The sequence below is a fragment of the Arachis ipaensis genome, chromosome B2, assembly GCF_059453495.1.
Source record: "Arachis ipaensis isolate K30076 ecotype BB chromosome B2, ASM5945349v1, whole genome shotgun sequence".
NCBI classification, from domain to species: Eukaryota; Viridiplantae; Streptophyta; class Magnoliopsida; order Fabales; family Fabaceae; genus Arachis; species Arachis ipaensis.
This window is the reverse complement of record NC_142437.1, coordinates 34,080,357-34,094,750: the sequence shown is the minus strand read 5'-3', so window position 1 is coordinate 34,094,750 and position 14,394 is coordinate 34,080,357. Positions and strand designations below refer to the sequence as shown.

Sequence of the window (14,394 nt, the reverse complement as noted above, 5' to 3'; positions counted from 1 at the left end):
CCACGTATCTAGGATTGGGATGATAAGAGGATTTCACCCGTTGTTAGCTGCTCTGGTTGAAAGGTGGAGGCCGGAGACTCACACTTTTGTGTTGCCGGTAGGTGAGGTTACAGTGACATTGGAAGATGTCGCACATATATTTGGCTTACCAATTGATGGAAAGCCTGTGAGTGGATGGACTGATAGTAGTAGTGATTTCGTTCAGAGTCAGAGCATGGCAATAATATTTGGACGTCAACCGGTGCTCAGTCATAATTCGAAATCCTATATAAAGCTTGGTTGGGTTCGAAGAATCAGAGATGAGGAGCCGTTGGATACTGAAGAGTCCATAAGGAGATACGTGAGATGTCAGATTTTCTGTCTGTTAGGGTCGACCCTATTCACAGATAAGTCGACCGCATACCCCCATGCGAAGTATCTATCGTTGCTTCGCGATTTCGAGCGGATCCATACTTATAGTTGGGGTTCAGCATGTCTCGCACATCTTTACAGAGCACTATGCCGTGCATCACGATATGATACGAAGGAGATGGATGGCCCTCTTAATCTGTTGTTTGTTTGGGTATGGGAGCGAATGTCGTGTATTGCGCCTGTACCGAGACATATCCTTCCACCTGTTGAGATACCAGCTGCCATGAGGTAAATATTTATGGTTCTTGTCAGAGATTATATTCATTATGCATGTTTCAATTAGGGGTATTTACGTAAATACACATGTTCTAGGTGGAGTCATTCGGAACGGAGCACAACGTGGTTAAAGAAGACCGTTGTGACATTTAGGTATGATATAGACTACATGTAGGAGGTAAATATTTATGGTTCTAATGAATCCTAGTTCCATATATTAATGTTAGGGTTATGACATTGGAATTATCTGTGGCAGTTTGAGTGGCGGCCGTACGAAGGAATGATCATACCCGGCGAGTTACATGGACATCTTGATGTGTGTGATATCGTTGCTCCGTTGTTGTCATTCGAGTGTATCGAATGGCACCCTGCGGACCGAGTTATGCGTCAGTTTGAGTTCGCACAGCCCCTCCCCCCCCCCGCGCGAATACCAAGGGACATTCCACTGGACCAGCATTGCATGGCTCTTCGCGGAGTGCAGCTTTATGAGTGGACAATTTTGCATGGGGAGTGGATAGCGGAGTGGGGCAACAGGCGACACACTCGACTGCGGGATCTGCACCCCCTTCCGACCTGGGACTTCATACCGACCCCGGAGTATCGGGATTGGTACATGCGCTCATACGGACATATGCTGAGATTGTCGGCGTATGTTCCTCAGCCAGCTGCACCCCAGCCACCTGCACCTCAGGTCCCACCTCAGCATGCAGTGTTTGAGTCGGTTCCTTATTATGCACCACAGCCACCACTCGCACAGGACCAGAGTGCGTCCAGCCACCACTCTCATCACTCTCATCACAGCCACCATTCCGAGCATTCTCAGCACAGCCACCATTCACAGCACTCTCAGCCGATGCTGACGATTCCAGTCGGTCATGATTGGTTTGAGTTCTCCATCGGCGGTCACGGAGATCAGCAACTATAGAATTGGGCCAATGCTAGTTTGGGTGGTTGGTCAGATTTTAGTGTTATGAATTCATCGTCAGCCTCAGCTGATCCACGTGGGGCATCAGTAGGTATGAGCCATGGTTTGCAGCGTCCTGCTTCCGACCACACGTCAGAGGGTGCATCGTGTGATAGTGGATTCCTTCGGCGGACATACACATTTGTTGACGAGTTCAACCTCGGTGCATCCGCTCCAGCAGAGGCAGGTGGGTCGGCACTGCCGGCAGAGGCGGGTGGGTCGGCCGCTGCAGGTCACCCATATGACCTACGGACGGAGCGAAATCCACTTGATAGGTATACTCCGTCAAAGCCAGGTCTGGGCATGATGGGTAAGGCACTGAGCTGGATGGGTCGTAAGAAGTGAGCATCGGGTTGGAGTTTTTAGATGTCATACTAGGGTTCAATGTAATACGTATTTAATGTTCTGTATGTTGGCCGATGTTATTCGTAGTTAAAAATTTGTATGTTTGCTTCAGTAAGGCAGTAAATGTTAACATTATCATGGTCTTAAACATCAGTGGATAACCTCAAATTTAAAATTACAAACACGACTAAGACAAAAAAGAAAATCTATTATAAAAATGCAAATTCAAAAATACAAACACAATGAAAATAAAAGTCATTCCCCCCCACCACTCGATCCAACACGCTGAGGACATCGACTCCGACTATGTCCTTGAGCACCACAGAGACGGCATATCCGAGGACCACGCATGTCGCGTGAGTCCATTTTGTTCAAGTATCTGGTCAATTTTGGGCGACCTTTCGACGTTCGCCTCAAGGCGGGATTAGCGACCAAAGTGGGTCCCTCATACGCAGGCCATGTCTCGGCATCACCTAACGGTGAGAACTTGAATCTATATACCTTACGGACCTCTGTCATCTTGTACACGTCATGAACATACATGTGCCAATCGATTCGCTGGTTAGCACGGCAAGCAATAACATGGCGACATGGTATTCGTTCCACCTGAAAGTGCCCACAGTCACACGTACGTCGTGCAAGATCAACGACTAATACCTTTCTGCTAGTCATTTCGCGCACCTCAAATACTTCATTTCGTCTGTCAAAACGGTGCACAACTATATTCCCAGCCTGTTGCATACTTGCCTCTATCCGCTGTTGTGCGAATACGGAATAAGTATATCCAGCACGTTTGCGTTCGTGAGACTCAGCACTCTTCCGCGTAAAAAGTTCATTTAACCGATAATACGTTGCTCGGACTAGCGCTAACACAGGTAGATTACGGGCACCCTTCAACACTGTGTTAATACACTCGACAAGGTTCGTTGTCATATGGCCCCATCGATGTGCCTCATCGAATGCCAATACCCAATGTCTAAGTCCAATGGCATCGCACCACCTGGCATATACCTCGCCTCGCTCTTCCAACCTCTTATAGTTGATGTTATACTCCTCCACCGTTCTTGAATACCCAATATTGACCACAAGCTTTTGCAAGTGAGGGACCTTGAATGCTCGTAGGAAGTTGCTGCCGATGTGCCTTATACAAAACATCCACCATGCTTTTGGAGGTTGCCAGTCACCTCCGGAACGATTTACTGCTGCTCGAATTGACTCATGCCGGTTCGAGATCATACCCACACCATCTTTTCTTACAACATGCGTTCGCAGATTCCTTAGAAAGAAGTGTCACGCATCAGCTGTCTCCCCTTCCACCAAGGCAAAAGCAATAGGCACAATGTTCTGGTTCCCATCCTGTGCAACAGCTACCAGAAGTGTACCTTTGTACTTTCTATATAGGTGTGTTCTGTCAACTTGAACTAGGGGCTTGCAATGCCTGAATGCCCTAACGCATGGATTGAAACTCCAAAATACGCGATGAAGTATATTTACCCCTTGCGCCTCTTCATTCCCATTGTAGAGTGGGCGTGTTTCTATCTGGACAAATGACCCAGGCATCTTCTGAACCATAACCGAGAGCCACCACGGCAAGGCTTGGTAACTCTCCTCCCAATCACCGAAAACTTTCGCTATGGACTTCTGCTTTGCCAACCAAGCCTTTTGGTAACTGATGGTATAGTTGAACCTTGACTGGACTTCGGCTATTATAGTTTTCACCTTTATGGATGGGTCAGTCTCGACCAATGGCCTTATAGCCTCGGCAATTGTGTCCAAGTCCAACTTGGAATGATCATGTGAAATCACTCCCGTTGTGCACGTGTGCCTACCGTTGTATCTGCGTATCTCCCAACAACCTTTTTTCCTTATCAAGCTGGTTCGGATAAGCCAGTCGCACCCGCGCCCATACATCTTGCATTTTGCATAGAACGTCTGTAGCTCAGACTCATACACGTCGTAGTCAACTCCTCTAGCGATAGTGTAACTTCTAATTGATGCCACGACCGACTTTCTAGAACTGTATTCCATTCCAATCCGGAACTCTCCGTCCTCGGAATCAGCAACGCCTACAGAAAGTGCCCATCATCGTTTACTAATCAATCCAAAGTATATATTAAAGAAAACATATTATTCGGTCATCACGTACCTATGTTTGAATATTCCGGAAACTCCGGTGCATGCATGGCGTCGAGATCCAACTCACGCATAAAAGGTGACACGTTCATCGGTTGACTGATCGATGGGTGAACCACTACATTATCAGCTGCTGTCTCAACTCCCGCATCACCATCCTGCTCTTCGTCGCCGGCTTCATAAGTGGCTTCGAAGTCCTCTTCGCTGTCACTACTCATTCCTTCGTACACTGCAGCTCTATCATCCTCCACCTCTAAGTCATTTTGAATCGCTTCCGCCTCTACGGTTTCAAACTCAACATACAGCTCAATCTGTGGCTGTCGCATCTGAGTCTGCCGGTGAATTTGAAACATATTATGCATAGTTACTTCGTCAGTGATTGGCATGGTATCAAACTGTATTGGACCACCAAAAACTATAACCGGATTCCGGTACAAAATTCTGCTCACTCTCATTAATGTACCGTTCTCCATGCTTTGACAGAGACCGTTCTGAAGTTCCATAAATGTCATGGTCCATGGAACCACAAAAAAAAACTGATTCTGACACACAAACCTCACTCCCTCATGAGTATTACGTATTATCTCACCGTCGCGATACACTACTAACTTTGCGGTATCCTCCATTACACCAGAAACACATTCAAAGAACACTCACACACTTCCTCAGCATGAAAATGAACCCAACCACAGCCTTATATATAGAGTAGCATTCACCGCGAACTCCAATCACGTACTACCACATGTCAGGACGCCCTTGCGTGCTGACTCAGCATGCCCCCACTTGATGCCCTCGTGTACCAATCAAGCTTGGCCACGTCCCCATGACGCCCCCACGTGATGCCACATCAGTATCACACCCCCCGTGCTAGGTCAGCACGCCCCCAAGTGTTGCCTGCGTGGTCCATTCAAGCTTCCCCACGTCATCATCACGCCCCCACGTGCTAGGTCAGCATGCCCCCACGTGATGCCACGTGTCCCGCTCAGGCTACGCCACATCATTGCGCCTCCCACTTGTCGCACGCAACACGCCCCTGCGTTTTGAGCTTGCATCCACCATTGGGTGAAACACACCATTGCTCCATTTCTGGCCAAAAAACCCCTTTCCTTCCCATATTGAAATTCTTGAGCCCCAATTTTTTTCTTTTCTAATTAAGATTTTTTTTCAACATTTATTTAATTTAATTTCTTTTTTATTTTTCTCACATAGTTAGGGCTAGAAGTGAGTTGAGTTGAGCCAAGTTAAACCAAGCTCAAGCTCGGCTCACGAAAATTAAGCTTGGCTCATGGCTCAACTCATTAACAATCGAGCCTATTTTCTTAAGTTCAAACTCGACTCGACGAAAACTCACAAGTTGGTTCGAACTCACGAGCTGACTCAAATAATAAGAATATAATCTATAATTCTATATCGATAAATTATAACTTATATATATTAAAAATATTTAAAAAAATAAATTTAACATATTATCTATCTATCAATTGTAAATTTTTTATTTATGTCCTACATCAAAATGATATATAAAAAATGACTATAAAATTTTAAACAATTAAGAACATTAATATATATGTAAAATTATATATTATTATTTTCTATGTATGTGTATATATATTAAATTATTAATACGCATATCTTATATGCATTTAATCTATACTTTTAATATTATATATATAATCGAGTGAGCTCACGAGCTTATCTAAGTTCAAACTCGATTCATTTAATTTATGAGCTCAAATCCAAGCTCAAGCTCAGCTCACCAGCTCACGAGTTCAACTTATCTAGCTATTAGTGAGTCGAGTTCGAGTTGGCTTGACTTACTTCCAATCCTACACATGGTACACATATATTTGAAATGCTAACATAGATAAATTAATCTAAAATAAATATATGCTAAATAATTTAACATACTAATAATATAATAAGAATGTAATTTAATTAGTATTTGTATGTTTTATGTGTTCATTTATTATGGGATAAGTACTGTTCTCAAAATTGTCCCTAACCTTATTTTTGATTTAAAATCGTCTCCAACATTTCACTTGGTATTAAAATTATCCTTTTGGATAAAATATTTTTCTAAATAATGAAAATACCCCTTTATCCCCAACCTTCTTCTAATTACAAGAACCAAAAATTCATAAATCTAATTACCAAAAAAAGTCAAGTACAAGTTAGTAACATACTTCTTTTTCTTCTATTAATAAAACTCAAAACCATTATTAAGAAAACTCAAAACTAAAATTCTCTTCTTCTTCCATTAATAAAACTCATAATTAAAATTCTTCTTCTATTAACAAAACTCAGATCCAATTACAAAAATAAAAAATTTCCAAATTCATCTCTAATTACAAGAACCAAAAATCCATAAATCTAATTACCAAAAAAAGTCAAATACAAGTTAGTAACTCACTACTTCTTTTTCTTCTTCTTCTTCCATTAACAAAATTCAGAAATAAAATTCTTCTTCTATTAACAAAACTCAGATCCAATTACAAGAATAAAAAATTCTCAAATTCATCTCTAATTACAAGAACAAAAAATTCATAAATCTAATTACCAAAAAAAGTCAAATATAAGTTAGTAACTTACTACTTCCTTTTCTTCTTCTTCTACTTATTCTTACATTAACAAAACTAAAAAATAAAAATATTTAATTATATATAATTAACAAAACTCATATCCAAAGATTATGACTCCTTTGATCGAGCTGAAAGTTTTGATCCCTCTAGAAACCCTTATTAAAGATTTCGCACACGAATCTGTTCGTCGCTAATAAGATCTTCGGAGATAGAGCAATCACCTCTGTATCTGGATCTGTAAAGTGAATAGTTATACATATATTTTAAGAAAAAAATTATAATAAAATTAGAAGAAGTAAGAAGATAAATATAATGTTTTTTTTTTCAATTTTTGTTTGTACCTGACATTCTTGGAAGGTTATGCTTTTTTTCTAGTGGCTGATTTTAAAGATACTGTCTGATTGTCAGAGAAAGAGACACTAGCTTTTCCTGAAGCTGTTGAAACATTGTCCAAATCAACTGGCATGAAAATTTTTTCTCTTTACAAGTCTCAGGGCATTTACCACAATAAAAATTTCAAAGATTTGATCCGAACCTTCAGCTCCATCGAAAGCGACAATGACAGGGACGCTGTTAGTAGAGGCAGAGGTACCACTAGACTGCAGGAGGTAGGTGAGCAGATTGTCACTGGTGGAGGCAGAGGCGTGGGTGTGAGAGGAAGAAGGAGGTCAGGCTGTTTGTTGATGGACGAGAGTCCTTGAGTCTTTGAGAGATGAGGTGTTGGAGCTGGGTGAAGGAGAGTGAATGTTATAATGATGGGGTGAGAGAACAGAAGAGGAAGATGAATGGGTAAAAGGAGACAAAAGGGTTAAAGAAGGAAGATATTATTTAATTATTAAATTTTATAAAAGACAAATTTGTCAAAAAGGACAATTTTAATACCAAATGAAACATTGGAGAGGATTTTAAATAAAAAATAAGTTAGGAAAGATTTTGATTTTGACCATAAGCTTTAAGGACCAAAATAGTACTTATCTCATTTATTATTTTATTATAATTAAGTTATTTCATCAGTTCAACTGGTTAATTCACTAATGAGCGCTAAAGATCGGTTTAGAATTTTACAAATTTAAAAGCTCGAACGCATCGTAGATATAGTCTTAAACTGGCAACTAACACTATCAAAATTTAGTGAAAATATTACAAATTCAAAATAAATATGGCGAATTTTAATCTCAGGTCATCCTCTTTTAAACTTGCAATAGGATGTACATCATTGGCTATGGAAATCAAAGTTTAAACGTAGTTACGGAAATGTAAATCGGCTAAAAATTAAAAGAGCAAGTAATAATTAAATTGTAAGAAAATAAAATCAATGAGCATGTAAATAACCAACTAAGCAAGCATTGGAATAAACGAGAAACAATTAAATGACGACTACAAGCAACTAATAAATTAAACTAGAAATGATTAAGAAAATGAACTAATAAAGAGATAAAATTCAAGTGCTTAAAGGATCTTGTCTAGGGTTGAGAGTCAAGGATTTCTATCCTTGTCATTAACCATAAACATGACAATTGTCAAAAGTTAATCTCACTTCATCAACCTCTAAACACACATTGAGAAAATTTAAGTAGGCATAATTGAACTTAATCCACAAATCTTAACCAACTTACTAATTGAATTTAGTATAAAATTAGCGTTAGTGAAAACAAGATCAACTAACAACTCTAAATTACTAATTAATATTGGAGATTAATGACTCAAGGTCACCCAATTCCTCAACCCAAGTTAAGAATGAGAAAATCTACTTCATAATCAATGTAAATATTTCATCAAATACTTGGTATGCATGAAAAGAATGCATCATAAATTTTGAGAAATAACAAAAATTATGACAATGCACTATAAGAATTCAACAATAATAACTCAAATAAGCATGAATAAAACATAAAACATCCATTTTATTAATAGAAATCAATAATTCACAAAATTCATAAAATAGTAAAATAAAACAAAGTGACCCAACAAGAAATTTTAAGCCAACTAGTGTAGAAAAATAAGAAAATAAGATCAAACTTACAACTAAACAAGATCAAAATTCAAAAATAGAAGTAAAAAAGAATAAAAACCTAAAAAACTTGAGAGAAGTTAGAATTTTTCTCATTAAAATTATGAGCAAAACCTAAGAAAAGATGTAAAAAATAGTGAGTGTATGAGAATATGTCCTTCCCCCTCTCATTTTGATTTCATCATACCATTAGAAATAGGGATTTTTTCTATTCTAAAATTAAAAAAATTATTTCTTCAAAAAAGTTAATTAAGACTTTAATTTTCGGAATATGTTTTTTTTTTTTTTTGCATTTAAGTTGAGTTCGTCGCTCCCTTTGCGAGCCTTACTAATTTTGTAAGGTTCGCCGCACCCTTGGCGAACTTCTATATTTTTATAGAATTTGTCGCATCTCCGAGTGAACTTCACTTTGTCTCCCTCCATAAATATCAGACCGGGTCAGAAGAAAAGGTGGAAAGTTGAATATTGGACAATATCATCGACGACAATAGCAACCATTATCATCATCTCCAAGAGTACATACCAGTATACAAGAGTACACAGGAATGGTGTTATAATAATGGTGCTCCTCAACACCTTAATTTTGAAAAAACCTAGTTTTGTTTAACAATGGTTGCCATTGTCGCCGGCGATGTTGAAAAAGTCATACTTGTTGTCTGTTCAGTATTCAACTCCCCAACTTTCATTCTCATTCAAATTAAACCAAACTAGGTTTTTTCAAAATTAAGAGTTTTGATCATGGTATATATATATATATATATATATTTTTTTTTCAAAATTAGAAGCACAAAAGTGATTTAGGAGTATATATATATTTTTTTCAAATTAAAAGCACAGAAGGGATTGAGAAGCATAGAAATCTGAAATTCGTCGGGACACTGCAAACTTGTCCCCACAAAAAAGTTAGATTCAAAAATTAAAGTTTGAATAATATTTTTGAGAAGATAAAGTTTTTTTTTTAGAATAGAAAAAAATCCTTAGAAATAGCTATTTGGGGTCCTTAGAAAATCCAAAAATGAGGATGCATGTGTTTCATTAAACCAGGTACGTGGATTCGTCTCACATACGCAGAAAAAGCTCACGCACATGAGAATCTTGTGTACGTGAGAAAATGTTATTCGCGTGAATATCTCGCTCATATGAGGAAAGCCTACTGATACGCGAGCTTTCAGAAAGCTCCACTCTTGAATTTCTTCCCAAATTCGTTTCTTCGCTCCATTCTTTTCATTTTTTGAGGCTATTGATGTACCTAAACTCTAAAACACTTAAATAAATTTAATCATGGCATCGAATGACATAAAAAGATATTAAAAAAATAATAATTAGGAGTACAAAAAATATATTTTCACACACAATTTATCGAAAGCAAGATTTGAAAAAATTTAATTAAATGAGCCGAAATTGTGCAAGTTGTTGATAAATTTCATATTTTTTAATATAATTTAGAATGATGAAATGGAATTTATTTATCAGTAACTAGAGTTGTTTGATGATCAATTCGATTTTCATAACCTTAGACATACTGATAATATTTCAGACTACTATTCTTGTTCTAAAATGTTAAGAAGTGTAAAAGCTAGAGATAAATCCAAAAAGTTTTTGCAGTAAAAAAATATAGAAAATAATAAAAAAAACATGAATATAAATATATATTTAAAATTTATAAAGTATATTAATAAAATTTTTAATAATTAATGAACACATCAAAAGAACATTAATTTAAAATATTTTCTTCTTGTTATTGCTGCTCTGTCAAGCACAATGTATTTGCCAAATCACGTTTTATTGATTTCTTTAAATGTTGGGATGCATTATTACAATGTGGCCATTATATACACGCGGGCACATATACACACATTCAAAATTCAATTAGGCAATCCCTTCTATTTACCTAGATCTATTATTCTTGGTAAGCCTAAATTACAAACAATTTATAATAACTCTTTTAAGGTATAAAAAGTATCAGGATGCTACACATCCATATAATCATGTAACTAAGTTGGTCCAACACCAAAAAAATTCAATACCATTAAATGAAACGTGAAATACACGCGCCCAACACACACGAAATCGCTCTTACCCAACGTTTCTTCTCCCCCATGCTTCTTCTTTTTCTCCCGCGCTTCTTCTTCTTCTTTTCACGCTCGTTTACGCATGGAGCGTCTTCTTCTTCACCTTCTTCTTCGTGTTCCTCCTTCTCCTCCTTTTTTGCATTCCTTCTTCTTCACATGTTTTTCCTTATCGTCATTCTTTTGTTATTGTTACTGCTGTATTTTTTTGTCTTTTCCTCCTTCTCTCTCTGGTGAAGAAGCAGTAGAAGGTGAGGAAGAAGAGTTTTGAATAGTGCAGAATGAACCGAACACAGTACTCATGGTGAACCGAACACGGTACTCATGGTGAACCGAAGACAATACAATTGTATAGTACTGAGTGAACAAAACATAATCCATTATATAAAATCAAATTCAAACAACTTTCTGCAGAATGAACCAAACACAGTACTCATGGTGAACCGAATACAGTACTCATGGTGAAATAATTGTATAGTACTCAGTGAACGAAACATAATCCATTATATAAAATCAAATTCAAATAACTCTCCCTACAATTTACATATTATCAATTCAATTCAATTCAATTCAGTAAACCTCCGTCCATTTAATTCAATTCAAATTAGCAATTGCATTCCATTCAATTCGATTCAAAATTGAATACTCCAAACTTTGTCAGTTTGATTAGTTTCAGAAGTGTAATCCAAATCGCTCTCCTGTTTACCAAAAAATTATGAACTCCTAAACACTGAACCCTGAACCCATAAACCCTAAATCCCTAAAACCTAAACCCTAAATCCTACATCCTAAAACCTAAACCCTAAATCCTAAACCCTGAACCCGAATCCTGAACTCTGAACTCTGAACCCTGAACGCTAAACCATAAACCCTAAACCCTGAAGCCAAACCCGAACCCGAACCCTGAACACTGAACTCTGAACCCTGAATGCTAAACCCTAAACCCTAAGCCCTGAACACTACCGTAAACCCTAAACCCCTAAAACCCTGAACCCTGAACCCTAAACCCTAAACCCTCAACCATGAACACGGTGAACCGAAATTAATACACGAGGTGAACCAAAAGTTTAAAACACACTAAACCCCTGTACACTGAACCCTGAACCCATAAACCCTAAACCCTAAAACCCTAAACCCTGAAACCCTATCATCATTCTTTTGTTATTATTGTTGCTGTATTTTTTTGTCTTTTCATCCTTCTCTCTCTGGTGAAGAAGCAGTAGAAGGTGAGGAAGAAGAGTTTTGAATAGTGTAGAATGAATCGAACACAGTACTCATGGTGAACCAAACACAGTACTCATGGTGAACCGAACACAGTACTCATGGTGAACCGAACATAGTACTCATGGTGAACCGAACACAATACAATTGTATAGTACTGAGTGAACAAAATATAATCTATTATATAAAATCAAATTCAAATAGCTTTCTGCAGAATGAACCAAACACAGTACTCATGGTGAACCGAACGCAGTACTCATGGTGAACCGAACGCAGTACTCATGGTGAAACAATTGTATAGTACTGAGTGAACGAAACATAATCCATTATATAAAATCAAATTTAAACAGCTTTCTGCAGAATAAACCGAACACAGTACTCGTGGTGAACCGAACACAGTACTCATGGTGAAACAATTGTATAGTACTGAGTGAACGAAACGTAATCTATTATAGAAAATCAAATTCAAATAACTCTGCCTACAATTTACATATTATCAATTCAATTCAATTCAATTCAGTATACCTCTATCCATTTAATTCAATTCAAATTAGCAATTGCATTCCATTCAATTCGATTCAAAATTGAATAATTCAAACTTTGTCAGTTTGATTCGTTTCAGAAGAGTAATCCAAATTGCTCTCCTGATTTGAAGTTGAGTCATTTATTGTTTCGATTCAGAAGTGCAGATCGAAGAAGAAAATGAAGAAGAATAGGAAGAAGATAAATGCAACCAGATCGAAAGAAGAAAACGAGAAGATGAACGCGACCAGAGGAGAACGACGAAGGCAATGCAGATCAATATGGAAGAATGCGAGCAGAGAAGAAGAAGAAGAAGAAGAAGAAGAAGAAGAAGAAGAAGAAGAAGAAGAAGAAGAAGAAGAAAGAGATTTATGTTACAGCAGAAGGTTTACGTTGAGCAAAACTTTAGGTTGCAGCATGTTATAGCGCGTGTATGACAAACAAGTGAAGGGTGGGGGACGTGCGTATGGAAGAAATTACTTGATTAATAACCATGTAAAAAATACATGGATGCAGAGCTTTTTCATAAAAAGTATACAAAAATAAAGGAAATAAAAGACCATAAGATAAGATGAATATTGGAGAGAAATGGGCATCAATTCATTTTAATTTAAACTTCTTGTTCTTCTTAGGATTCATTGATGAGTTATATTTAGGTGGATTTTATGGTATAAAAGGAGAAAATTTTTTATATTTATATATTTATTGTCAAAAATTAAAAACAATGTCTACCATTATTTTGATAAGTTATAGAATTCTTTCACTTTTTTTTTTCTCTGATCCACGTGAAAAGATTTAGTAGTTAAATATAATAAATATTTATTTAATTAGTGATTATAAAAATGATGTTAGGCTTTTATTTAGAATTTTTTTTGTTTTTGTAAAATTTTATTTATTTTGAGTCAGACCACATTTATGAATAAAAATTGAAAATACAGACCCAAATTTTATAAATTACAAGATTTATAGAAAAAAATCTTTAACTTTTTATATGTATTAAAGCATGTATTAAATATGGTGTATCAGAAAAAAAAAAAGTTTTTTAAGATGTTCACAAAAAATACATAAAAAAATTTCATGATAATTGGTGCACGAAATTGTGATCTCAGGCAACGGCGCCAAAAACTCTGTACGCACGTCTTAATAAATTATTTTTCATTCACAACTTCGATACAACTAACCAGCAAGTGCACTGGGTCATCCAAGTAATAAAACCTTACGTGAGTAAGGGTCGATCCCACAGAGATTGTTGGTATGAAGCAAGCTATGGTCACCTTGTAAATCTCAGTCAGGCGGATATAAAATAGTTATGGAGTTTTCGAAAATAAATAATAAATAGACCGAAAATAAAGATAGAAATACTTATGTATATCATTGGTGAGAATTTCAGATAAAGGTATATAGATGCTTTCGTCCCTCTGAACTTCTGCTTTCCTACTGTCTTCATCCAATCAGTCCTACTCCTTTCCATGGTTGGCTTTATGTAAGGACATCACCATTGTCAATGGCTGCTTTTCATCATCTCTGGAAAATGGTCCGATGCGCTGTCACTGCATGGCTAATCGTCTGGAGGCATCACCGTGGTCAATGGCTGCATCCTATCCTCTTGTGAAAATGGTCCAAATGCTCTGTCACAGCACGACTAATCATCTGAGATTCTCGATCATACTGGAATAGGATTCACCCTCCTTTTGCGTCTGTCACTACGCCCAGCACTCGCGAGTTTGAAGTTCGTCATAGTCATTCAATCCCAGAATCCTACTCGGAATACCACAGACAAGGTTTAGACTTTTCGGATTCTCATGAATGCCGCTATCAATCTAGCTTATACCACGAAGATTCTGACTAAGAGATCCAAGAGATACTCATTCAATCTAAGGTGGAACGGAAGTGGTTGTCAGGCACGCGTTCGTGGGAGAATGA

The 14,394-nt window shown here is 37.3% G+C and overlaps 3 protein-coding genes across 3 annotated transcripts; 1 reads left to right on the top strand and 2 right to left on the bottom strand.

Moving 5' to 3' along the window:
• Positions 1 to 19: 19 nt before the first annotated feature.
• On the top strand, positions 20 to 1,552 carry LOC148573532 (serine/threonine-protein phosphatase 7 long form homolog). The gene is made up of 3 exons (XM_088505803.1): positions 20 to 639; positions 724 to 766; positions 884 to 1,552. Exons 1-3 carry the CDS (start codon positions 20 to 22, stop codon positions 1,550 to 1,552), a joined length of 1,332 nt encoding a protein of 443 aa, XP_088361929.1.
• A 639-nt stretch (positions 1,553 to 2,191) lies between these two features.
• On the bottom strand, positions 2,192 to 3,172 carry LOC107627141 (uncharacterized). The gene has a single exon (XM_016330001.1). The coding sequence runs from the start codon at positions 3,170 to 3,172 to the stop codon at positions 2,192 to 2,194; it is 981 nt and encodes a 326-aa protein (XP_016185487.1).
• A 54-nt stretch (positions 3,173 to 3,226) lies between these two features.
• On the bottom strand, positions 3,227 to 4,695 carry LOC107627140 (uncharacterized). The gene is made up of 2 exons (XM_016330000.1): positions 4,083 to 4,695; positions 3,227 to 4,002 (listed from the first exon to the last, which is right to left on the bottom strand). The coding sequence occupies exons 1-2, from the start codon at positions 4,693 to 4,695 to the stop codon at positions 3,227 to 3,229; spliced, it is 1,389 nt and encodes a 462-aa protein (XP_016185486.1).
• Between the last annotated feature and the right edge of the window lie 9,699 nt (positions 4,696 to 14,394).

Excerpts from the sequence above, each read along its gene's own strand:
- LOC148573532 (XM_088505803.1), top strand. The coding sequence starts at position 20 with ATGATAAGAGGATTTCACCCGTTGTTAGCTGCTCTGGTTGAAAGGTGG. Across the intron at positions 640-723 it reads GAGATACCAGCTGCCATGAG|GTGGAGTCATTCGGAACGGA; the intron begins GTAAATATTTAT and ends CACATGTTCTAG. Across the intron at positions 767-883 it reads CAACGTGGTTAAAGAAGACC|TTTGAGTGGCGGCCGTACGA; the intron begins GTTGTGACATTT and ends TATCTGTGGCAG.
- LOC107627141 (XM_016330001.1), bottom strand. The coding sequence starts at position 3,172 with ATGATCTCGAACCGGCATGAGTCAATTCGAGCAGCAGTAAATCGTTCC.
- LOC107627140 (XM_016330000.1), bottom strand. The coding sequence starts at position 4,695 with ATGGAGGATACCGCAAAGTTAGTAGTGTATCGCGACGGTGAGATAATA. Across the intron at positions 4,003-4,082 it reads TCCGGAATATTCAAACATAG|GCGTTGCTGATTCCGAGGAC; the intron begins GTACGTGATGAC and ends CACTTTCTGTAG.